Consider the following 24,570-nt stretch of genomic DNA (forward strand, 5'->3'; position numbering starts at 1 on the left):
ATCCAAGCGGAGCGCGGGCGGAGCCCGCGCGTAGCGAGGTAGTTTTTTTTTTTCATCTCCCAGCACTGAAAATTTTTTTGCCAAGTGGTGTCTGTCTGGACATTGTTCTAGAATTCATCTTTTAGCACAATATTAGCGACACTGTTTGGACAATTCTATTAAAATTAGGCGTACAAACTGATTTTGTTTCGGGGAATCCTCTCAGAGGATCAGAATTTTCATATAATATCATCGGAAGCTGTTACAACGGGAAAATGTGAAACTTTTGTCACTTTTTAACATGGAATTTCATCTTTGAGCGTTTCAAGCGGACTTTAATAAAATAGTTATTTGCGAATTAAGCAGCGGAAGACACTCACCGGTTCAACATGTGTATGGTCATTAAACCTCAAAACATTTCAGTAAGTGGTTTAGACAAACACCTCGGACATGTGAGGGTGACTGGTTTGTAGCTGAAGAGTTTTTTTCTAAAGTGTGTTCTAAATACAAATGACGTACTGGTAATGATGTAATGAGTTGTTCTAATCTTGTTCTTGGAACTCTTGCTGTTCCAAGCTTGTTCTTAGCAAGTCTTGGTGACGAGAACAAAGACTATCAATGAAATCTTTAGAAATAACCTCTGACAACGACGACGATGACGACGACGACGACGATAACAACAACAACAACAAATGACATCGACGACGACGACAACAACAACAACAACAACAACAACAACAACAACAACAACAACAACAACAACAAAAACAACAACACGAGAACAACAACAATCACGACAACGAACATGACAACAACAACACCAACAACTACGACGACAACTACAACGACTGGGTTATGATGACATCACCAATGATTTAAAGGCCGTTAAAAAATCGTTAAATCCTATTTCTTCACTGATTCTTATGAAATTTTAAAGGTAGGTTTGTTGTCCCCAACTTATTTTCACTCCATACTTTTCCAGAAGAAAAACATAATTTTGGCAGTTAAAAACCGTTAAATTTCAATTCTTCACCGATATTTATGAAATTTTGTGGGTAGGTTCGTTGTCCCCAACTGATTTTCACTCTATACTTTTCCAGAAGAAAGACATAATTTTGGCAGTTAAAAAACGTTAAATTTCAATTCTTCACCTATCTTTATGAAATTTAGTGGGTGGGTCCGTTGTCCCAAACTGAATTTTAAGACATACTTTTCCAGACAAAAAACCTTATTTTTGGCAGTTAAAAACCGTTAAATCTCAATTCTTCATCGATATTTATGAAATTTTGTGGGTAGAACCTACCCCAACTGATTTTCACTCCATACTTTTCCAGAAGAAAAACATAATTTTGGCAGTTAAAAACCGTTACATTTAAATTTTCACCTATCTTTATGAAATTTAGTGGGTGGGTCCGTTGTCCCAAACTGAATTTCAAGACAAACTATTCCAGTCAAAAAAACTTATTTTTGGCAGTTAAAAACCGTTAAGTCTCAATTCTACACCGATATTTATGACATTTTGTGGGTAGGTTTGTTGTCAGATTTGACATGATGGCAGAATTGAAAGTGTGAGATATCCTGATGTTTCACAATTTATGCTGCATAATTCAGCCCCATAGGCGCTTGAATTTTAGGTGGAGTTGGGGTTTTTTTTCAGCCCAAACCAGTAACCCCCACATGGTTTTCATGTCCCTTTCTGAGAGACTTCAAGAAGTTTCAATTTGACGTCATGATTAGCCTGCCGCATTAGCAAGTATGAAAACACGTCATCGATGACACATTTTAAGACAGAGAGAGAGAGAGAGAGAGAGAGAGAGAGAGAGAGAGAGAGAGAGAGAGAGAGAGAGAGAGAGAGAGAGAGAGAATCATGTACACACAGATGGACGACTTCGCTTGGGGTATGTACTGCCCGGCAGTACACATCTACTTAATGATATGATATGTTTATTATGCGTTGGGGGGCTAGCGCAGTTTATCTGCAAAATGTGTTCAATAGTTGCATATGGTCGTCCTATTAATCTTACTGTCAGGGTGCTTGTTATTATCCAAGCGGAGCGCGGGCGGAGCCCGCGCGTAGCGAGGTAGTTTTTTTTTTCATCTCCCAGCACTGAAAATTTTTTTGCCAAGTGGTGTCTGTCTGGACATTGTTCTAGAATTCATCTTTTAGCACAATATTAGCGACACTGTTTGGACAATTCTATTAAAATTAGGCGTACAAACTGATTTTGTTTCGGGGAATCCTCTCAGAGGATCAGAATTTTCATATAATATCATCGGAAGCTGTTACAACGGGAAAATGTGAAACTTTTGTCACTTTTTAACATGGAATTTCATCTTTGAGCGTTTCAAGCGGACTTTAATAAAATAGTTATTTGCGAATTAAGCAGCGGAAGACACTCACCGGTTCAACATGTGTATGGTCATTAAACCTCAAAACATTTCAGTAAGTGGTTTAGACAAACACCTCGGACATGTGAGGGTGACTGGTTTGTAGCTGAAGAGTTTTTTTCTAAAGTGTGTTCTAAATACAAATGACGTACTGGTAATGATGTAATGAGTTGTTCTAATCTTGTTCTTGGAACTCTTGCTGTTCCAAGCTTGTTCTTAGCAAGTCTTGGTGACGAGAACAAAGACTATCAATGAAATCTTTAGAAATAACCTCTGACAACGACGACGATGACGACGACGACGACGATAACAACAACAACAACAAATGACATCGACGACGACGACAACAACAACAACAACAACAACAACAACAACAAAAAACAACAACACGAGAACAACAACAATCACGACAACGAACATGACAACAACAACACCAACAACTACGACGACAACTACAACGACTGGGTTATGATGACATCACCAATGATTTAAAGGCCGTTAAAAAATCGTTAAATCCTATTTCTTCACTGATTCTTATGAAATTTTAAAGGTAGGTTTGTTGTCCCCAACTTATTTTCACTCCATACTTTTCCAGAAGAAAAACATAATTTTGGCAGTTAAAAACCGTTAAATTTCAATTCTTCACCGATATTTATGAAATTTTGTGGGTAGGTTCGTTGTCCCCAACTGATTTTCACTCTATACTTTTCCAGAAGAAAGACATAATTTTGGCAGTTAAAAAACGTTAAATTTCAATTCTTCACCTATCTTTATGAAATTTAGTGGGTGGGTCCGTTGTCCCAAACTGAATTTTAAGACATACTTTTCCAGACAAAAAACCTTATTTTTGGCAGTTAAAAACCGTTAAATCTCAATTCATCATCGATATTTATGAAATTTTGTGGGTAGAACCTACCCCAACTGATTTTCACTCCATACTTTTCCAGAAGAAAAACATAATTTTGGCAGTTAAAAACCGTTACATTTAAATTTTCACCTATCTTTATGAAATTTAGTGGGTGGGTCCGTTGTCCCAAACTGAATTTCAAGACAAACTATTCCAGTCAAAAAAACTTATTTTTGGCAGTTAAAAACCGTTAAGTCTCAATTCTACACCGATATTTATGACATTTTGTGGGTAGGTTTGTTGTCAGATTTGACATGATGGCAGAATTGAAAGTGTGAGATATCCTGATGTTTCACAATTTATGCTGCATAATTCAGCCCCATAGGCGCTTGAATTTTAGGTGGAGTTGGGGTTTTTTTTCAGCCCAAACCAGTAACCTCCACATGGTTTTCATGTCCCTTTCTGAGAGACTTCAAGAAGTTTCAATTTGACGTCATGATTAGCCTGCCGCATTAGCAAGTATGAAAACACGTCATCGATGACACATTTTAAGACAGAGAGAGAGAGAGAGAGAGAGAGAGAGAGAGAGAGAGAGAGAGAGAGAGAGAGAGAGAGAGAGAATCATGTACACACAGATGGACGACTTCGCTTGGGGTATGTACTGCCCGGCAGTACACATCTACTTAATGTTATGTTATGTTTATTATGCGTACGCCAGTTTATGCTGTGAATACTTTTTTTTACAAAATGTGTTCAATAGTTGCATTTATGGTCGTCCCCTCTTTAACCCCCCCCCCCCCCCCCCCCTTTCATCTTACCGTCAGGGTGCTTGTTATTATCCAAGCGGAGCGCGGGCGGAGCCCGCGCGTAGCGAGGTAGTTTTTTTTTTCATCTCCCAGCACTGAAAATTTTTTTGCCAAGTGGTGTCTGTCTGGACATTGTTCTAGAATTCATCTTTTAGCACAATATTAGCGACACTGTTTGGACAATTCTATTAAAATTAGGCGTACAAACTGATTTTGTTTCGGGGAATCCTCTCAGAGGATCAGAATTTTCATATAATATCATCGGAAGCTGTTACAACGGGAAAATGTGAAACTTTTGTCACTTTTTAACATGGAATTTCATCTTTGAGCGTTTCAAGCGGACTTTAATAAAATAGTTATTTGCGAATTAAGCAGCGGAAGACACTCACCGGTTCAACATGTGTATGGTCATTAAACCTCAAAACATTTCAGTAAGTGGTTTAGACAAACACCTCGGACATGTGAGGGTGACTGGTTTGTAGCTGAAGAGTTTTTTTCTAAAGTGTGTTCTAAATACAAATGACGTACTGGTAATGATGTAATGAGTTGTTCTAATCTTGTTCTTGGAACTCTTGCTGTTCCAAGCTTGTTCTTAGCAAGTCTTGGTGACGAGAACAAAGACTATCAATGAAATCTTTAGAAATAACCTCTGACAACGACGACGATGACGACGACGACGACGATAACAACAACAACAACAAATGACATCGACGACGACGACAACAACAACAACAACAACAACAACAACAACAACAACAACAACAAAAACAACAACACGAGAACAACAACAATCACGACAACGAACATGACAACAACAACACCAACAACTACGACGACAACTACAACGACTGGGTTATGATGACATCACCAATGATTTAAAGGCCGTTAAAAAATCGTTAAATCCTATTTCTTCACTGATTCTTATGAAATTTTAAAGGTAGGTTTGTTGTCCCCAACTTATTTTCACTCCATACTTTTCCAGAAGAAAAACATAATTTTGGCAGTTAAAAACCGTTAAATTTCAATTCTTCACCGATATTTATGAAATTTTGTGGGTAGGTTCGTTGTCCCCAACTGATTTTCACTCTATACTTTTCCAGAAGAAAGACATAATTTTGGCAGTTAAAAAACGTTAAATTTCAATTCTTCACCTATCTTTATGAAATTTAGTGGGTGGGTCCGTTGTCCCAAACTGAATTTTAAGACATACTTTTCCAGACAAAAAACCTTATTTTTGGCAGTTAAAAACCGTTAAATCTCAATTCTTCATCGATATTTATGAAATTTTGTGGGTAGGTTCGTTGTCCCCAACTGATTTTCACTCCATACTTTTCCAGAAGAAAAACATAATTTTGGCAGTTAAAAACCGTTACATTTAAATTTTCACCTATCTTTATGAAATTTAGTGGGTGGGTCCGTTGTCCCAAACTGAATTTCAAGACAAACTATTCCAGTCAAAAAAACTTATTTTTGGCAGTTAAAAACCGTTAAGTCTCAATTCTACACCGATATTTATGACATTTTGTGGGTAGGTTTGTTGTCAGATTTGACATGATGGCAGAATTGAAAGTGTGAGATATCCTGATGTTTCACAATTTATGCTGCATAATTCAGCCCCATAGGCGCTTGAATTTTAGGTGGAGTTGGGTTTTTTTCAGCCCAAACCAGTAACCCCCACATGTAGGGAGGCCCACAGAGAAAATCCAAAATGGCGGCCACAGCCGTGATTTTTTTTTTACTTTTCTCTGAAGATTTAAAAGGCTAAATAAATATTTAAAAACGTCAAACTACTTGCAAGGGTTTCTCCAGTTGTTGTTCTTTTGAATGATTGTTGGTATGTGAACGTGCTGTTTTTGGTTCATGAGTAAAACAAGTCCCGAACTTGCCCCAAAACGCTATCTCCCGCTTCGGACTTAGCCGCAAACGCGGTGTACAGGGAAAAAGCTATTTGACGTCGCGGCAAGCGAAACACTCGAAATCGTCACCCAAGTTCCAAGAGCGCGCGAAGAAAAACTATTTAAAGTACAATACTGAAATTTAGTGTGGCATAAGATCAACCCTTTGTTATGATGTATGTGAAAGAGCGACTTATCAACATTTTATTAACGTCTTGAAAAAGGGTGGGTTCTGAACACAGTGTTTTACTTTTTACACAGATGTTTCTGGAAATCGCCCATTCCTGTCAATTATGTTAAAAGGCCAATCTACCAGGACAATGTCTTATCTAATCAATGTGTGCAATACTTTAACCGGGCCAACCGATTGAAGTGAAGCAATATTTCAACTTTTGTGCCGTCCAAGGCCGAATCGCGTATGTTCTGAGATCTCGCAAGGAAAAAGTATTAGATGCAGTTTACTGACATTTTGCATACCATCAGATCAATCCTTTGTAATTATGTATTCCGCTGAGCGACTCATAATTACTATTAACATGTTGTGAATATAGTTGATTCTGAACACAGTGTTTTTGTTTTGACACAGGCGTTTTTGGAAATCGCCCATTTCTCTCAGTAATCTTAAAAGGCTAATCTACAAGAAGAACATCATTTCTCATCAATACGGGCTATACTTTGACCGGGCCAATCGATTGAAGTGAAGCGATTATCCAACGGCTGCGCCGCCGAAGGCTGAATCTAGTCATTTACAGAGTGATACAACTATTTGCATGACGTCGCGGCAAGCTGAAACACTCCAAATTATCGCCCCAGTTCCAAAGATTCGCAAAGGAAAGATATGCTAACCAGATTCATGAAATTTTGCGTGCGATACAATCAACTTTCTGTTATTATATGTTCAAAGGAGCAACTTACAAAATATATCATTACGTCGTTGAAAGGGTTTATTCTGAACACAGTGTTTTCTTTTAAACACATGCGTTTTAGGAAGTCGCTCGATCTTTCTTCTCAGTGATCTCAAGAGATAGATCTACCAGTAAGTTTAGTACATTTGTTCTCATCAGTATGTGCTTTGGCTTGACCTTGACAAGCGATTGAAGTGAAAAAACACAAAGCTGATCAACTCTCGCAGTCATACAAAAGCTGAATCAGTTACGCAGTGTTCAGTAGCGGGACGCACCGGTATCAGAGTATGCACAGTGAAAAACTTGACGTCGCGACAAGCCGAAATTCGAAATTATCGCCTATTTTCCACGAGCTCGCAAAGAAAACTTATTTTAAACAGAAAATATATTGTGTAGTGAAAGATCTCTGCAAAAGATCTATCCAGAAGTCTGTTCTCATCCTGATGTAGATTTGTTGGACTTCGCCTAGCGATTATGATTAAATTAAAACGCTTTTCAACTGTTTCACCGCCGAAGGCTGAATCAAGGCATGCCGTGAAATGTCACAGGAAAATATGTTATAATTTTAGGTTTGTCAACTCCCCACCAAAGTTAGATCAACCAATTAGCAACATCTTTAAAAAGAATAACCGAGCCTTCCAGCTGTGGTAATGATTTTTTTTCTCCGCGACGCGGCCTTGAATAGATCCATCAGTTATAGTGAACAGATCTAACAAGAACAGCAATTTTGCTTACATATGACTCGCCTTCGCCACAAGTATTATTATCAGAAACAGGCTATTCACGACACGCAGGACCCCGTGACCCAGCAAAATTAACAGACCCAAGGAGAAGGTTTGTTGGGGGACAATGAAATTCCGGTTTAAAACACGTGGACAAAACACGTAGCTACCTCACTGCAACATGGATTGCTTCACAGGACCGATCAGCACACAGAAGCCCTAGCTGTAGATACTCGCTTTGCAAAGTAAATTCTCGGTAAAACGTTCTCTCACAAAACACACACACACACACAAACACACACACACACAAACTCAAACACATACATTTTGATCCAGAATCACAAAGACAGAGAGACACATACACACATGCATACATACTCACGCACACACGAACACAAACATACACACACACATGAATACAGACAGACACACGTGCACATAGACACATATGTCTTCGCTCTCATTCCGTTAGTGCGAATTTGTTAATCGCTGTTGCCTCTGTGGCTGCAATATGTGGCTTCTTCCAAGTCAAGCGTGCATCTTGGGTTACTCCAACAAAAGATAGCGTTTCAACCTTAAATCGGAAGGTCGAGGGTTCGAATCCCGGTCGCGGCCGCCTGGTGGGTTAAGTGTGGAGATGTTTTCCATCTCCCAGGTCAACTTATGTGCAGACCTGCTAATGGCTTATTGTTTAAGACTTCAAAATATTATCAAAGATCACTTTGACAGTGTTACAAAGGGTTGTTTGGCAAAAGCTCATTCGCACGGAATCGACGTGATGATTTCTTTGAAAAACAGGTGCTATTTGTGGCCAAATGTCTAAGTGATCTTTGCTAAAAAAAATTTTAGTCTTAAACGCTTTGGCGAATAATTCTAATTAAATTGTGTTGTTGAGAAATGAATTTCCTCCAAAAATGTCTTTACCTTGTTAAAAAAAAAAATTCATTTTTACGATTTGTGTAGCATGTTGAAGAGACACGTTTGCCTGCAATCACGACTCGCTTGACCCCTACCCTGTATAACACAATTTATGAACAAGTAAAAGATAAAAACGATTAAATACTATGCATTTGTCGTAGAGCCAGTAAAATATCCTCTACGAATCTGTTTTTCGTTTTGATTTATCTTATCTGGTTCACATTTTACGACAATTTGAAAATGACGAAAAATCACTCGGAACAATGGGCGCGAATGCGTTGCGTTTCTTTTGCCGGGGATTGTACACGCAAGCACAAGACTAAGTGCGCACGGAAAAGATCCTGTAATCCATGTCAGAAGTTCGGTGGGTTATAGGAACACGAACATATCCAGCATGCTTCCTCCGAAAGCGGCGTATGGCTGCCTAAATGGCGGGGTAAAAACGGCCATACACGTAAAAACCCACCAGTGCAAAAACATGAGTGAACGTGGGAGTTTTAGCCCATGAACGCAGAAGAAGAAGAAGAGAAGTATGGCGCTGAAGTACTGTATAATTTAGTAATATCTCGATGTCTTTTAGACTATGATCCGCACTGGGTTTTGTAGCACGAATTACCTGATCTGTAGGTACATCTCATTGAATGTGTAATGTCTGTTTAACGATAGCTTTAATACACTTAGTCACCTGGTGTTCTTCTTTGATCGCGATATGTTTGCAGAATTCAATTCTGTGCTACAATTTCGGTCTGTTCTGTTTCATCTTCATGCTTGTGTGTTTATTGATGGTATTGTTATAATGCTGAATTCATTTCCCGACGATTTTTGAAATTCAGTAAAGTGTGACTGATGACTTCAAATGACTTTTATGGCGCTGAATTGTTTATTGTTCTTAATTGCTTCTCATAACTAATGATCTGACTTTTTGGCGCTAAATACCTGATGTTATATTTTAAATGTTTCTTTGTTCTGTTCTGCAATTGTATTTGTTACATTTCATTGATTAGACAATTTCTGTTTTGCTGTGAAAGTTTTTTTGTTGAAAATCTGTTGTTTGTGTCATTATTGCATTGCTGGGGATTTTGTCATGCTGGATACCTAACCTTAATTGCACCGCAACAAGGATAACAGATATTGTGTGTGTGGGGGTGTATGAGACACAGAGAGAGAGAGAGAGAGAGAGAGAGAGAGAGAGAGAGAGAGAGAGAGAGACAGAAAGAGAGAGAGAGAGAGAGAGAGAGAGAGAGAGAGAGAGAGAGAGATATTCACATACACACATAAGCATACATACATACATACATACACACATACATACCTGCATACATGGATATATACACACTTACATACACATAATTTGCTATATAATCGCGGATATACAGGTTAAGGAAGAAACGCACACATTTTCAGTCAGGCAGATTAAAATATAACGCATAACTGCAAACTTGTGCTGTAGTTAGTGTTTTCTTGTTTGGAAGTAAAATTATTATCATTCAATGTGTGGAAATATGCTAAAATGTGAGGTTACAAATGTTTTTAAAGATTGACATTGCGGAACATTAATACATTTTATAGTTTTTATTTTAAATTTATTATTTTTGAAAATATTGATTTTCAAGCTTAAGTTGTAAAGTTTTGATTATACAGCATCAAAAGTATGACAGCTAGATTGTACACAAAGAGATCTTCAATTTGATATATCGTATGACATATTTACCTGTAAAACCACTGAAGATTTGCTTGTTCGCGTTTTTTAAATTTCGTGTGATGACGTCAATATAGCCTAAAATTGCAATCGGCTATAAAACCCTTTTTATTGCATTTATTGGTTCAACTGTGATACATTTGTGGTTGCTGCAATCTGTTTTATAAAATAAAACCGAAAAGGTCATTTCTTTTTGCTTTTTTTAATTTGTCGCCCTGTACAGAACTTCCCAGTTGTGAAAAAATCGCATATTTGCCTGACTTTACAGTCCAATACCTCCAAATGTATAATTCTAACAGGCTTCAAATTTTGCACAGCAATTCTATAAGTACTTTTACATTTCAAACCTGAACTATAAGAACATTGCTTAATTTTGAAGCTGTTTACAGCACTCTAAAAAATGCCTTCTGTGCACTATTCACGCTTAGGACAGTGGGCCTCCCTACCACATGGTTTTCATGTCCCTTTCTGAGAGACTTCAAGAAGTTTCAATTTGACGTCATGATTAGCCTGCCGCATTAGCAAGTATGAAAACACGTCATCGATGACACATTTTAAGACAGAGAGAGAGAGAGAGAGAGAGAGAGAGAGTCATGTACACACAGATGGACGACTTCGCTTGGGGTATGTACTGCCCGGCAGTACACATCTACTTTATTTTCATAGCTTCTTTTACCCACATCTTAAGCCTCCTTCCTTATAATATTCTCAGATGTTCGCAGGTCTTAAAAGGGGGGTTCCACTGTAACGGTTTCACCAAAAGTTGTCACAAGTTTTGTCACGATTTTGTTTCTTGACACCAAGATGTTTCCAAACATTATTAAATGTATCAACAAGAATGTTTTTGCAAGCATAATTTCCTCACACCGCACGATGCTTTTTATACCAAGATGTTTCTAAACATTGATAACTGTAGCATCAAGAAGATTCAAGCATAATTTGTTTCACATCACAAGATATTTTACACATTTCAGATTCTTTCACCCTATTCGTCGATTCTCCGTTTTGCCAATAACTTTCGTGTAGGTCAGGGTCGAAAACGTGTTCACCCTTTACATCAGTCTTGAAGTCACAGAAAAAAAAGGAAGAGCAGAGAACGCACACCAGCTGTCCGAAGAAGAAATTTTTTTACATATCAATTTTAGTCACACGTGCTTTTGGATCATCGTTTTCTATCACACCAGGACGCTCATCACACTTTTGTTTCTATCAAACCAAGATGCTGTTCACGCATCAGTTGCTATCACACCAGTACGCTTGTCACGCATTTGTTTCTATGACACCGGGACGTTTTTATGCACCAGTTTATTCCACAAGAAGACGCTTTTAAATTTTAACGCGTCAGTTTGCAAGTGTCAGGAAATTATGAACATTTCTAACGTTCCTTTGGTGGACCTTTTTCCTGGTCAAACTCTCCTTCTATTTTGGCAGTAGAGTTTGCAACATTTCGGATATTAAAGAACATTATTGTATTGCGTACCATGGTAGACCCCTGCTCCTGGTTACTTCCCCCCAGGCATTTTCGCAGTACAGTTTGCAAGTGTCAGGAGCTTACAAATATTTCTTGTGCACAATAGAGGGCCCTTCTCCCTCGTCCCTTTTCCTTGGCATTTTGGCAGTAACTTTTGAAAGCATCAGGAACTGACGAACATTTCTTGTGTTTGGTGATGAACCTCTGCTTCTCATAACTTTCCCCTGTTATTTCAGAAGTACCGTTGTAAGTTTCATAGATTCATGAACATTTCTTGTGTTCAGTGGTAGACCTCTGCTTCTCATAACTTTCCCCTGGCCGCTTGGCTGTACAATATATACAAGTGTCAGGAATTTATTATCATTGTTTGGCCACAATAGAGGGACCTTCTCCTTCATAACTCTCCTCTGGTATTTTGGCAGTACAACTTGCAGTGTCAGGAATTCATGATCATTGTTTGTCCACAATAGAGGGACCTTTTCCTTCGTAGCTCTCCTCTGACATTTTGGCAGTACAATATACAAGTGTCAGGAATTCATGATCATTGTTTGTGCACAATAGAGGGACCTTCTCCTTCGTAACTCTCCTCTGGCATTTTGGCAGTACAACTTGCACGTGTCAGGAATTCATGATCATTGTTTGTCCACAGTAGAGGGACCATCTCCTTCCGCGTAACTCTCCTCTGGCATTTTGGCAGTACAATAATTATACAAGTGTCAGGAATTCATGATCATTGTTTGTGCACAATAGAGGGACCTTCTCCTTCATATCTCTCCTCTGGCATTTTGGCAGTACAACTTGCAAGTGTCAGCTGGGAACTTATGAACATTTCTTGTGCACAATGGAGGGTCCTTCTTCCTCATACTCCTGCTTGCTGATCCACTGCTTCTCAAAGGTAGAGAGGGAGGCTACGATGGATCCACCAATCCACACGGTGTATTTGCGCTCCGGGGGCTCAACCACGCCTATTTTCATGGTGGGCGGGGCCAGGGTGTACATCTCTTTCTTCAGGCGGTCACCCAGACCTGTCGTGTGCAGAGAATGGACGATAACATTTGAAAAAGAATGCAGACCCCAAAAAAAGTATTGTACTCCGTCGACGAAGCACGTCTTTAATTGATCACTGCTGCCAGTAAACTGATATTGTTACATTTAAATTGTATTAAATAATAAAACATCCACTTCGAGGGATCATTAGTCGAAGGTTCTAGACAAAGCATCGCATCGTGTTTTTTCTGTCATTACCATTTTACAGCAATAGATGGGGGAGCAACCACAGACAAAGATGTTGCTGTAGAATAGCTGTCTAACAACAACACAGCACAACACAACACCACACCACACCACACCACTCCACACCACACCAAAACCACACAGCACAACACAACACAACACGACACGACACACCACACGACACCACACCACACCACACCACACGAAACGACATAACGCAGGATACTAACCAGGAAACATGGTGGAGCCACCACAGAGAATGATGTTGCTGTAGAAGAGCGATCTGACGTCTATGTCACACTGCATGATGCTCTGGTAGACCATCTTGTGGATCCCTGCATGCTCCTTGCCTGTTGGAGAGAACAAGTTTGAATTTACTGCCCAAAAGTACTCCCATGTTTCGTTGTCACTGTAACTAATTAGCCCTTACACTGGTGCAATTATGTAACACATGTTACATAGCCACTGGTGAACTAACAGAGAGAAAAATAAAGAAAAACGGTCATATAGGTTTTCGCATCCATGGGAGGTAATCAATCAATCAATAAGAAGCTTATATCGCGCGTATCCCGTGGGTACAGTTCAAAGCGCTTGTCGAAGAGCTGTCAACACAGGACTAACAGGAAAAAAAGAACATCTACAGACGGACATAAACCCTATCACACACTAGCAGACCCTAATAAACATACAACAAACAACTGTTTAACAACAATGTACACATCAATAGCTAGGTCCAAACAAAATAATATTAAGCACACACAAAACACCTCTCACAGAGCACAACACAAGGATGTCATTTGGGGCACAACACATCGCGTCGAACATGAAAGTCACAGCCAGCTACGGGAAGAACTGAGTCTTCAACCTACTCTTGAACGCGTCAAGAGAGGGGCTCTGGCGAAGCTCCAGCGGCAGGGAGTTCCAGACGGAGGGGCCCGCGGAGGGGAATGCACGCTGACCAGCAGATGCGAGTTTCGAGCGAGGTATGTGAAGGCGGAGTGGGTCAGCAGCAGAACGAAGGGGACGGTCGGAGGGCTGGGTGTACAGGTCCAGGGAGGATTGAAGGTACTCAGGAGCCGAGTCGTTGAGACACTGTCTTGTAGACCAGAGTGGACAGTTTGTAGGAGATTCGGGTGTTGACAGGGAGCCAGTGCAAGGAGCGAAGTAGGGGGGGGGGGGGGTGATGTGATCTCGCTTCCTCTTCTTCAACACCAGCCTGGCAGCAGCGTTCTGGACTCGTTGTAGGCCATGAATGGATGAGGCGGGGAGGCCAGCCAGAGGGGAGTTGCAGTAGTCCAGTCGACTGAAGATGAGGGAGACGACCAGCTTCACACAGGCATCAGGGGTGATGTAGCGACGGATGGAGGCGATGCGTCGTAGGTGGAAAAAGCATGTCTTGATGATGAAGGAGATGTGCGTCTGCATGGAGAGAGTGGAGTCAAGAAAGACGCCAAGGCTCTTGACAGCAGGGGAGAATGGAACAGTCGCGTCATCCAGCTGGAGGTCGGTCACAGTGAGGGAAGCAATCTTCTGTCGTGTTCCAACGAGAAGGGCCTCCGTCTTCTCAGTGTTCAGCTTCAACTTGTTCTCAGTCATCCAGTTCACTGGTTATTCATAAAATAAAATGCATACTATGCAGGTATTTATAAGTACAAGCTGGTAGCAATCAAACATGTAGCAATAGTACAACACAAATATGTTCAGAATATACAATGCACAGCATATCTTTGACGAAATACTAAGTGTGGTAAATCAAAACGCGTTAAACTACTCAGACATTAAGTGTTTTTCAACACATTTTTTAAAACTTTTTACAAATTGTGTGCAATTTCAAGGATACTCTTATTCCATGTAAAAGCCAGGACATGAGGGGTCAAGTGAGAGGTACCCTTAGTCTAAGCCTGTCTCTCCAACGTCGTGTCCGTGCCGTCTTTGCTTTTTGAAAGCTCGGCCTGTTTTCATCATACCAAAATGTGAAATTCTTCCCTAACAATGTCATAAAGTGTTCGCACACCAAACAGTTATGGCTTCGGCTGGTTCTGCTATGAAGAACAAAAGACCACACTAATACTAATACTGTAGCTTTCATTTGATAAACGAGAACTGGCAAATGTAAACAGCATCTTCAGTGCTGGGCACACACACATACACACCCACATGCTCGCTCACACACACATATCACTTACCAATTAACGAGGGACGGAAGAGAGCCTCTGGTGTGCGAAACCTCTGGTTGCCAATGGTGACGACCTGACCGTCTGGCAGCGTGTAGTTTCTATCTACGTCATCCAACGTCATTTCTACTCCATAGTCCTGCGCAACGTAACACAGCTCTTCTTTCATGCAGCGCACCGACTCTGTGAAGAAAAGGACAATCAAAGTGCATTGCATGTCATAATTTGTAGGTCATGGTATATGCAGGTCATAATATATAGGTCATGATATATGAAGGTCATTTCTTCCGCTTTCAGAAATTCGTCTGAATAATTTTTACTTCAACAGTATACATTTAAAACGAAACCGTTGCAACATTTTGTGTCAGTTAAAGAGCATAAATTGTCGACCGTTTATAAAATATGTGTCGGTTGCTGCTTGACCTCACTGTGTACTGTCCCCATTAAAGTTTCCGAATAGCTTTGGATGATGAGCGTTTGACAGTCAAAGAACCTAATGTAAGTCTTGAAGAACAAGAGAATGTAATTGTTCGAGCTGCACGTGTAAAACTCAAAACAACAAAACAAAAAAGGTACATGTTAATGAATGGAAGTTAGAACATAACATTCATTACATTTAGTGAAGTTTTGACTAAATGTTTTAACATAGAGGCGGAATCGAGACGAGGGTCGTGGTGTATGTGTTTATTTATTTATTTATTAAGGAGATTTCTATAGCGCATAACTAAAAGCACTATGCGCTTTACAATATCACTAGGTATAAGCACACGCAAACATACTCTGATTAAATAGAACTTAGGCTAACAAGACAATACTAAGAACACTAAACATTTGAGTTCATACAAAAATAGAGAATTAAATTAAATACTGGACAAACGATTAAAATAAGCTTAAACGTAATGTGTGTGTGTGTGTGTGTCTGTCTGTCTGTCTGACTGTGCGTGTGTGTGTGTAGAGCGATTCAGACTAAACTACTGGACCGATCTTTAGCCGAACTCATTTTGACCTGAATTCAGGATAGTTGTCAGTATACACATACTCTTTTTGTCTCTCTTTTGTTTTTGCCGCCACCTCGGATGAGAAAGGGGCACAGGGGCGGATTCGGGGGGGGGGGGGGGGGGGGGTGGGGTGTTACACGGGTTCCGGATCCCCCCCTCCCCGCCCCGGCTGTCAATAAATAAAAAAAAGATTTGTTTTCTGTCTGTGATTGCCCAAACAATAAATAGATAAATTGCCATTATTTAATACTAACTTTAAAAGAAATAATGAGTGGCTGCTGACACCAGTTGATCATGTTTAAAATCAAGGATAAGCCACAAATTGTTTATAAAATAGCTACAATTCTTCAGCTTCAGCTGCAGGGGGACCGGCACGGTTGGCCTAGTGGTAAGGCGTCCGCCCCGTGATCGGGAGGTCGTGGGTTCGAACCCCGGCCGGGTCATACCTAAGACTATCTAGTGGCTGCTCCGCCTGGCGTCTGGCAATATGGGGTTAATGCCAGGACTGGTTGGTCCGGTGTCAGAATAATGTGACTGGGTGAGACATGAAGCCTGTGCTGCGACTTCTGTCTTGTGTGTGGCGCACGTTATATGTCAAAGCAGCACCGCCCTGATATGGCCCTTCGTGGTCGGCTGGGCGTTAAGCAAACAAACAAACAAACAAACAAACAAACAAACAAACAAAGCTTCAGGGGGGCGTTGTCCCTGTACCGACCCCTGGACCCCAGGTTGTAAACCCCCCCCTCCCCCCCCATATGGCTAACCGCTCCGCCCCTAAGGCTATTAATAATTCACCACTATTATCATCAATATCGTATATTTGTGCACGTGCAAGTACTGACCGGTGTCAGTGACGCTGTAGCCCTTCTCCATGAGCAGTCTCTGAAGGTGGCCTGTCAGCTCCTGGCCCGCGTAATTCACCCGCTGGTTGGCGTGAGGTCGCACGAACACTGCAAGGCAAAGGAAAAATACCAATAATTCAAGGGTACAGTTTGTTTGTTTGTTTGTTTGTTTGCTTAACGCCCAGCCGACCACGAAGGGCCATATCAGGGCGGTGCTGCTTTGACATATAACGTGCGCCACACACAAGACAGAAGTCGCAGCACAGGCTTCATGTCTCACCCAGTCACATTATTCTGACACCGGACCAACCAGTCCTAGCACTAACCCCATAATGCCAGACGCCAGGCGGAGCAGCCACTAGATTGACAATTTTAAAGTCTTAGGTATGACCCGGCCGGGGTTCGAACCCACGACCTCCCGATCGCCTTACCACTAGGCCAACCGTGCCGGTCATGGGTACAGTGGAACCTCCCGTTTTTACATTTAGAGGGGGAATCGAGACGTGTGTGTGTGTGTGTGTGTGTGTGTGTGTGTGTGTGTGTGTGTGTGTGTGTGTGTGTGTGTGTGTGTGTGTGTGTGTGTGTGTGCGTGTGTGTGTGTGTAGAACGATTCAGAGTAAACTACTGGACCGATCTTTATGAAATTTTACATGAGAGTTCCTGGGTATGATATCCGCAGAGGTGTTTTTCATTTTTTTGGATAAACGTCTTTGATGACGTCATATCCGGCATTTTGTAAAAGTTGAGGCGGCACTGTCACACCCTCATTTTTCAATCAAATTGATTGAATTTTTGGCCAAGTAATATTCGACGAAGGCCGGACTTTGGTATTGCATTTCAGCTTGGTGGCTTAAATTAAAGTCATTAAAAATCCGAAAATTGTAATTAAAATTATTTTTTTTATAAAACGATCTAAATTTACGTTCATCTTATTCTTCATCATTTTCTGATTCCAAAAACATAAATATGTTATATTTGGATTAAAAACAAGCTCTAAAAATTAAAAATATAAAAATTATGATTAAAATAAAAATTCCGAAATCGATTTAAAAACAAGTTCATCTTATTTCTTGTCGGTTCCTGATTCCAAAAACATATAGATATGATATGTTTGGATTAAAAACACGCTCAGAAAGTTAAAGCGAAGAGAGGTACAGAAAAGCGTGCTATGCAGCACAGCGCAACCGCTACCGCGCTAAACAGGCTCGCCTTTTGTACGAGCGGCGGACTACGGTCATTGTGAAAAAATGCAGTGCGTTCAGTTTCATTCTGTGAGTTCCACAGCTTGACTAATGTAGTAATTTCGCCTTACGCGACTTGTTTCTTCTTCTTGTCGATCACACTAGTTATACTGTCAGCCCTGACAGCGAGACGAATGATGCCGTCTTCTCCAGGTCTTCCTTTCCTCCGTACAGCTTGCAGTGGAGGGAGACTGCAGTTGGCCTCACGGGTTTTCTCTTTCTTTCTTTCTTTATTTGGTGTTTAACGTCGTTTTCAACCGTTCAAGGTTATATCGCGACGGGGGAAGTGGGGGGGATGGGATAGAGCCACTTGTTAATTGTTTCTTGTTCACAAAAGCACTAATCAAAAATTTGCTCCAGGGGCTTGCAACGTAGTACAATGTATTACCTTACTGGGAGAATGCAAGTTTCCAGTACAAAGGACTTAACATTTCTTACATACTGCTTGACCAAAATATTTACAAACATTGACTACATTCTATACAAGAAACACTTAACAAGGGTAAAGGGAGAAACAAAATCCGTTAGTCGCCTCTTACGACATGCAGGGGAGCATCGGGTAAATTCTTCCCCCTAACTCGCGGGGGGAACGGGTTTTCTCAGACTCTCAAGGATGGTGCAAACATTCTTTTTTGTAATCGGACCTTATAATGGCCCTATTCCACACAGACCACGAATCCCACGAATCGCCACGAATTGATTAATTTTAGGATTCGTAGTTGAAACCGTAATCAGTTCGTGAAGTTCTTAAACTGATTCGTATATATTCGTAGTCAGTTCTTGCAATTCTTGAGCAATCGGGAATTCGTGGCAAAAGTTGTGAGCTGTTCAAAATGTTGGCCACGAATCCCCGAATGAGTTAAGAATACCTACGAATCGATTACGATTCAGCTACGATGCCTAAGAATGTACTACGAATTTGTTACGAATTAACTACGATATTTCGGAATCGGGAGTTCGTGGCCGAAATTTTGAATCGTGGGATTGTTTGGAATAGAGCAATAAAGGAGGGAGTATTTAAATGGGTGTGAATTTACAGAGATTATGAATAGAAAATCTGAAAAAGCAAAGTCTTAAAAGGGGGGAAGTCTTAAATTGTGGGTTTTAAAAGGGGGAAAATAAACGAGGGACAGAATACATACACCCTTCGATGGGCACGACGCTTGTGACGCCATCGCCGCAGTCCAGGATGACGCCCATGTGACGTCCTGACGCAAACACTGTCAACACGGATGACGTCATCACGAAGAAAGCTGGTACTTCAAACTTCTCAAACATCATCTGCAAAAAAGGAAGAGTTGTTATGTATCTGTTAATTGTTTACACTTTTAATTTTGCTGACCTGAGTAATTTGTAACTGATTCCTGATTAGTTCTGACATGAGTAATGTGTAGCTGATCCTTGATTCGTCTTGAACTGAGTAATACGTAGCTCATTCCTAATCAGTAGCCTACTGACCTGAGTAATTTGTAACCGATCCCTGATTCATAATGGCCTGAGTAACATGACATTGACTCCTAATTTGAGCAGACCAGTCAGACCTGAGCAATATGAAACTGATCACTAATTGACTGAAGCCGTTCTTTTCGCTGTTTACCAAGCAAAAGTAGGCTGAATGCAAAAAATTAACAAGGCTACAATGATCTCGTTAGTGGATACGGATTGACGGAATGGCTAATTGAATAAGTAAGATACGATCACTAGGACCAAATGAGTTGGTAACAGACAGAAAGAATGAATCTATTGATACGCATATACTTATATCAATTATTAAAGGTATAGATCAATCAATCTATCAATCGATCGATCACTCATCAAGTTAATCCACTGGCCACCATGGCACGAAGTCGAAAAGATATTCAATATTGATGAAAAACAATCAGAATATGTGTGTCTGTGTCTGTGTCTGTCCGTCTGTCCGTCCGTCCGTCTGTATGTATGTCTGTACTAGATGAATAACCGGCTTCGCCGGGTGAGTGGCGCACCGTACGCCGGCTTCGCCGGATGAGTTGCGCACCGTACGCGATTGACGCCACACGAAGGAAGGGAGATAAACGCGCAAAACACTGGAGAAGATAAGGAAGAGCTACTGGGAATGGATGTACAGAAAAACCATAAAAACTAAAATCGGTTCAGCGCTGCGCGCTGAGAGCACGTGTTGAAAATTTTCATCGGCCAGATTGTGTCCGGGGTCTACCTGAATATGCCCACCAAATTTGAAGCAGATCCATCGAGAACTTTGGCCGTGCATGGCGAACACACAGACAGACAGACAGACACACACACACACACACACAAGCCGTATATAGATATTGATGTCTGTCTGTAAGAAGAACTTGATTTTCATACCTGTGTCAATTGTTCTCTGTTAGCAGTGGGATTCAAAGGTGTTTCTGACATCAGCACAGGCGCCTCAGTGGGGTCAACTCGCAGGTCAGTAAACGCTGCATGCAGCACTTTCTCCATGCTGTCCCAGTCCGTCACGCTGCCGTGCTGCAGAGGGTGGTGCAGCGACAGCACACCGCGATGCTGTATCGCTTCGTCACCGGTGTAGAATTTCCGCAAAACCTCCGTGTCGGTGTGGTTCTGTTACAGTCATGGTAAGGAAAAACAAGTCGCGTAAGGCGAAAATACAATATTTAGTCAAGTAGCTGTCGAACTCACAGAATGAAACTGAACGCAATGCCATTTTTCAGCAAGACCGTATACTCGTAGCATCGTCAGTCCACCGCTCATGGCAAAGGCAGTGAAATTGACAAGAAGAGCGGGGTAGTAGTTGCGCTAAGAAGGATAGCACGCTTTTCTGTACCTCTCTTTGTTTTAACTTTCTGAGCGTGTTTTTAATCCAAACATATCATATCTATATGTTTTTGGAATCAGGAACCGACAAGGAATAAGATGAAAGTGTTTTTAAATTGATTTGGACAATTTAATTTTGAAAATAATTTTTATATATTTAATTTTCAGAGCTTGTTTTTAATCCGAATATAACATATTTATATGTTTTTGGAATCAGCAAATGATGGAAAATAAGATGAACGTAAATGTGGATCGTTTTATAAATTTTTATTTTTTTTTACAATTTTCAGATTTTTAATGACCAAAGTCATTAATTAATTTTTAAGCCACCAAGCTGAAATGCAATACCGAAGTCCGGGCTTCGTCGAAGATTACTTGACCAAAATTTCAACCAATTTGGTTGAAAAATGAGGGCGTGACAGTGCCGCCTCAACTTTCACGAAAAGCCGGATATGACGTCATCAAAGACATTTATAAAAAAAAATGAAAAAAACGTATGGGGATTCCATGCCCAGGAACTCTCATGTCAAATTTCATAAAGATCGGTCCAGTAGTTTAGTCTGAATCGCTCTACACACACACACAGACACACACACACACACACGCACACACGTACACACGCACACACACACGCACATACACCACGACCTTCGTTTCGATTCCCCCTCGATGTTAAAATATTTAGTCAAAACTTGACTAAATATAAAAACCACCTACATATTAATTTGGGATGAGCTATTTGACTTTGTTGTCAGCTCAATTTGTTTTCTTTCAGAACTTGGAGATGTTGTTTTTTTGTGTGGGTTTTTTTTTTAGAAATGACCTGAAGAGCAAATAAAATCTTTCTTTTTTAATTCAATAAAAGCACATTCGAAAATTAAGATAACAACAAACAAAAACAATAAAATAAGATCAAATGAAACAAAGTAATCAAATAGAGAATTTCCTCACAACAGAAGACTCCGCTGTAATGTCATAGTTTTTAAGACGGAAAAAACAAGATACCCTTTGGCTTTGGTTTTAGATAGGACAAGTTGGGTACTGTGTGATGTTAACACAAACAACAGGACGTTGTAATAGAAAGTCGATTACGAGTAAGAGTGTGAGTTCAAGCACGTCCTTGCTAAGCTCGTGTTTTTGTGCTCGTTCGATCGTCGTTACCAAAATCATCACTTACGTGAAACCAATTCCTAATCTGCACTGACCTGAGCATTTTTGTGACTGATTCCTGATTTGTGCTGACCTAAGTAATTTGTAACTGATTCCTGATTAGTTTTGACATGAGTAATGTGTAGCTGATCCTTGATTCGTGATGAACTGAGTAATACGTAGCTGATTCCTGATTCGTGCTGACCTGAGTAATTTGTAACTGATTCCTGGTTAGTTCTGACATGAGTAATGTGTAGCTGATCCTTGATTCGTGTTGAACTGGGTAATACGTAGCTCATTCCTGATTCGTGCTGACCTGAGTAATTTGTAACTGATTGCTGATTAGTTCTGACATGAGTAATGTGTAGCTGATCCTTGATTCGTGTTGAACTGAGTAATACGTAGCTCATTCCTGATTCGTGCTGACCTGAGTAATTTGTAACTGATTCCTGATTAGTTCTGACATGAGTAATGTGTAGCTGATCCTTGATTCGTGTTGAACTGAGTAATACGTAGCTCATTCCTGATTCGTGCTGACCTGAGTAATTTGTAACCGATTCCTGATTCATAATGGCCTGAGTAACATGACATTGACTCCTAATTTGTGCAGACCAGTCAGACCTGAGCAATGTGAAACTGATCACTAATTCATACTTGCCTGAGTAATGTACGTGTAACTGATTCCGAATCAGTGCTTACCTGAGTAAAAACTATCTGATTTCAAATTTGTACTGACCTGAGTGGTAATTTTTAACTGATTCATAATCAGTGCTTACCTGATCAGTAACACTAGTAATTTGACACTTACCTCACTCTTGGGAATGCCCACGACGCTTGGGATCACCACCCTTGGAGCATCGTCGCCAGCATACCCCGCCTTGAGCAATCCGCTGCCGTTGTCTATCACCACGGGTGCCTGCTCCCCTTCCATGGTTCTGGACTATGATCCTCCCTCTCTGCTATTATGTTGGTAGATACATATATACAGGTGTAAAGTCACCATCTCGTTGTGGTGTCTTGTACACACACGTGCGTGTTCAAGTTCCACGAAGACACAAACGCTGACAGACAACTAGACTGACAGCTATACAGGCAGACAGACAGACACACACACACACACACACACACAGACACACACACACACATAAACACACACACACAAACACGAGCACACACTGACACACACACACACACATACACTCAAACACACAGGCACACACAAACATACACCCACCCCCTCACACACACACCCCACACCGCCCCACCGGCCCCCACACACAGAGGCACACACATACACAGACAGACAGACACACACACACACACGCAAACACACACACACACATACATACACACACACTTTACAGTCACAACTGTGACACTGACATGTACACTGGCTTACCTGTCAGTTGTCACAGAAAGTGAAGCCGGTGAAACTGACGTCTCTCTCTCTCTCTCTCTCTCTCTCTCTCTCTCTCTCTCTCTCTCTCTCTCTCTCTCTCTCTCTCAATCTCTGTCCGTCTCACACCGTCAGTGACATAGGCAAACCCTTTTCACTCTTTTGATACAAGTCTGCGTAAAAGGAAGCGGTGTCGGTGAATCACTTACCGCTGCAAAACTATTGACAGAAAACAGCTACCTTCGCAAACACCCTACCTCTCAACCTTTTCGCTGGGTTTACCAGACAACTTACCGTACACCTCACATACAACACCGCCACTCCTCCGTGTCACCATTTGAAATGTCGTCTGCTTGAGTCGACGTTGTTGCTTTCATGGAAACATCGACACGATTTGACACGAGTCGTTAGTTTGTTCTGCTGCTTTGTTCGATAACCTAACCTCAATGGATGCATCCCATGAATACAGTCCAGAAAAGGAGATGTGTCCGGGGTATGGTGGGCGTATCTATTCATAATACCGGCTAAATATATTCGCTTGCGATGTATGTTCGATCTAGTCACGCATACACACTGTGAGCGAGTTTTAGCGTCAACTAAGGTGACTCGAGTCGAACCGGAGGTCGCAAAAACTCGGTCCGGTACGACTGGAGTGACGTCACCGGTTAACCAACTTTCAACCTTGCTTCCTGCGTATGGTCTCTCCAGTTCCAAGATGGTTGCCAAGGCGAGGTGAGAAACTTCTGCAAATATTTTTTGACAAAGTTACGGATTGTGAGAAGACATTTGTTGTAAATCACTTAGCCTTTCAAAAATTAAGGATACTGGGTTGGATACTGTCTTGGTTTTAATGCATTTTATTTTAGCAGTGATGTTTATTTTGGGAAGAAATGAGGTCAACAGGAGTTTGGGTGCGATTTCGGCTCAAATGTACTTTAGCGCCCTGAACTTTTACCCGGCTGTTTTGCGCTCGATTTTCACGCTCACTTCTTCATTGACGTTCGAATCGATAGTTCGATGTTTTGGCATTACATTCACATCAACAATAAAACAGTACTGCTTGTTCATCATCGTCGTCCATCAACTCTCCACAACAGTAAATCCGTAA

General features: G+C 40.9%; 1 protein-coding gene across 4 annotated transcripts; it reads right to left on the reverse strand.

Moving 5' to 3' along the window:
* Positions 1 to 9,722: 9,722 nt before the first annotated feature.
* On the reverse strand, positions 9,723 to 23,998 carry LOC138969054 (actin, cytoplasmic-like). Of its 4 annotated transcripts, none has more exons than XM_070341754.1 (8): positions 23,757 to 23,998; positions 22,875 to 23,022; positions 20,468 to 20,704; positions 19,261 to 19,399; positions 16,878 to 16,985; positions 15,050 to 15,220; positions 13,094 to 13,213; positions 9,723 to 12,655 (listed from the first exon to the last, which is right to left on the reverse strand). In XM_070341754.1, the coding sequence occupies exons 2-8, from the start codon at positions 22,995 to 22,997 to the stop codon at positions 12,450 to 12,452; spliced, it is 1,104 nt and encodes a 367-aa protein (XP_070197855.1). In that variant the 5' UTR covers positions 22,998 to 23,022; positions 23,757 to 23,998; the 3' UTR covers positions 9,723 to 12,449. The 4 variants fall into 4 exon arrangements, with proteins under 4 accessions (XP_070197855.1, XP_070197854.1, XP_070197852.1 ...); XM_070341753.1 differs by having other exon boundaries at positions 22,875 to 23,025; XM_070341751.1 differs by having other exon boundaries at positions 22,875 to 23,025; positions 23,466 to 23,998.
* Positions 23,999 to 24,570: the final 572 nt, after the last annotated feature.

This window comes from Littorina saxatilis, linkage group LG6 (assembly GCF_037325665.1).
Source record: "Littorina saxatilis isolate snail1 linkage group LG6, US_GU_Lsax_2.0, whole genome shotgun sequence".
Classification (NCBI taxonomy): domain Eukaryota; kingdom Metazoa; phylum Mollusca; class Gastropoda; order Littorinimorpha; family Littorinidae; genus Littorina; species Littorina saxatilis.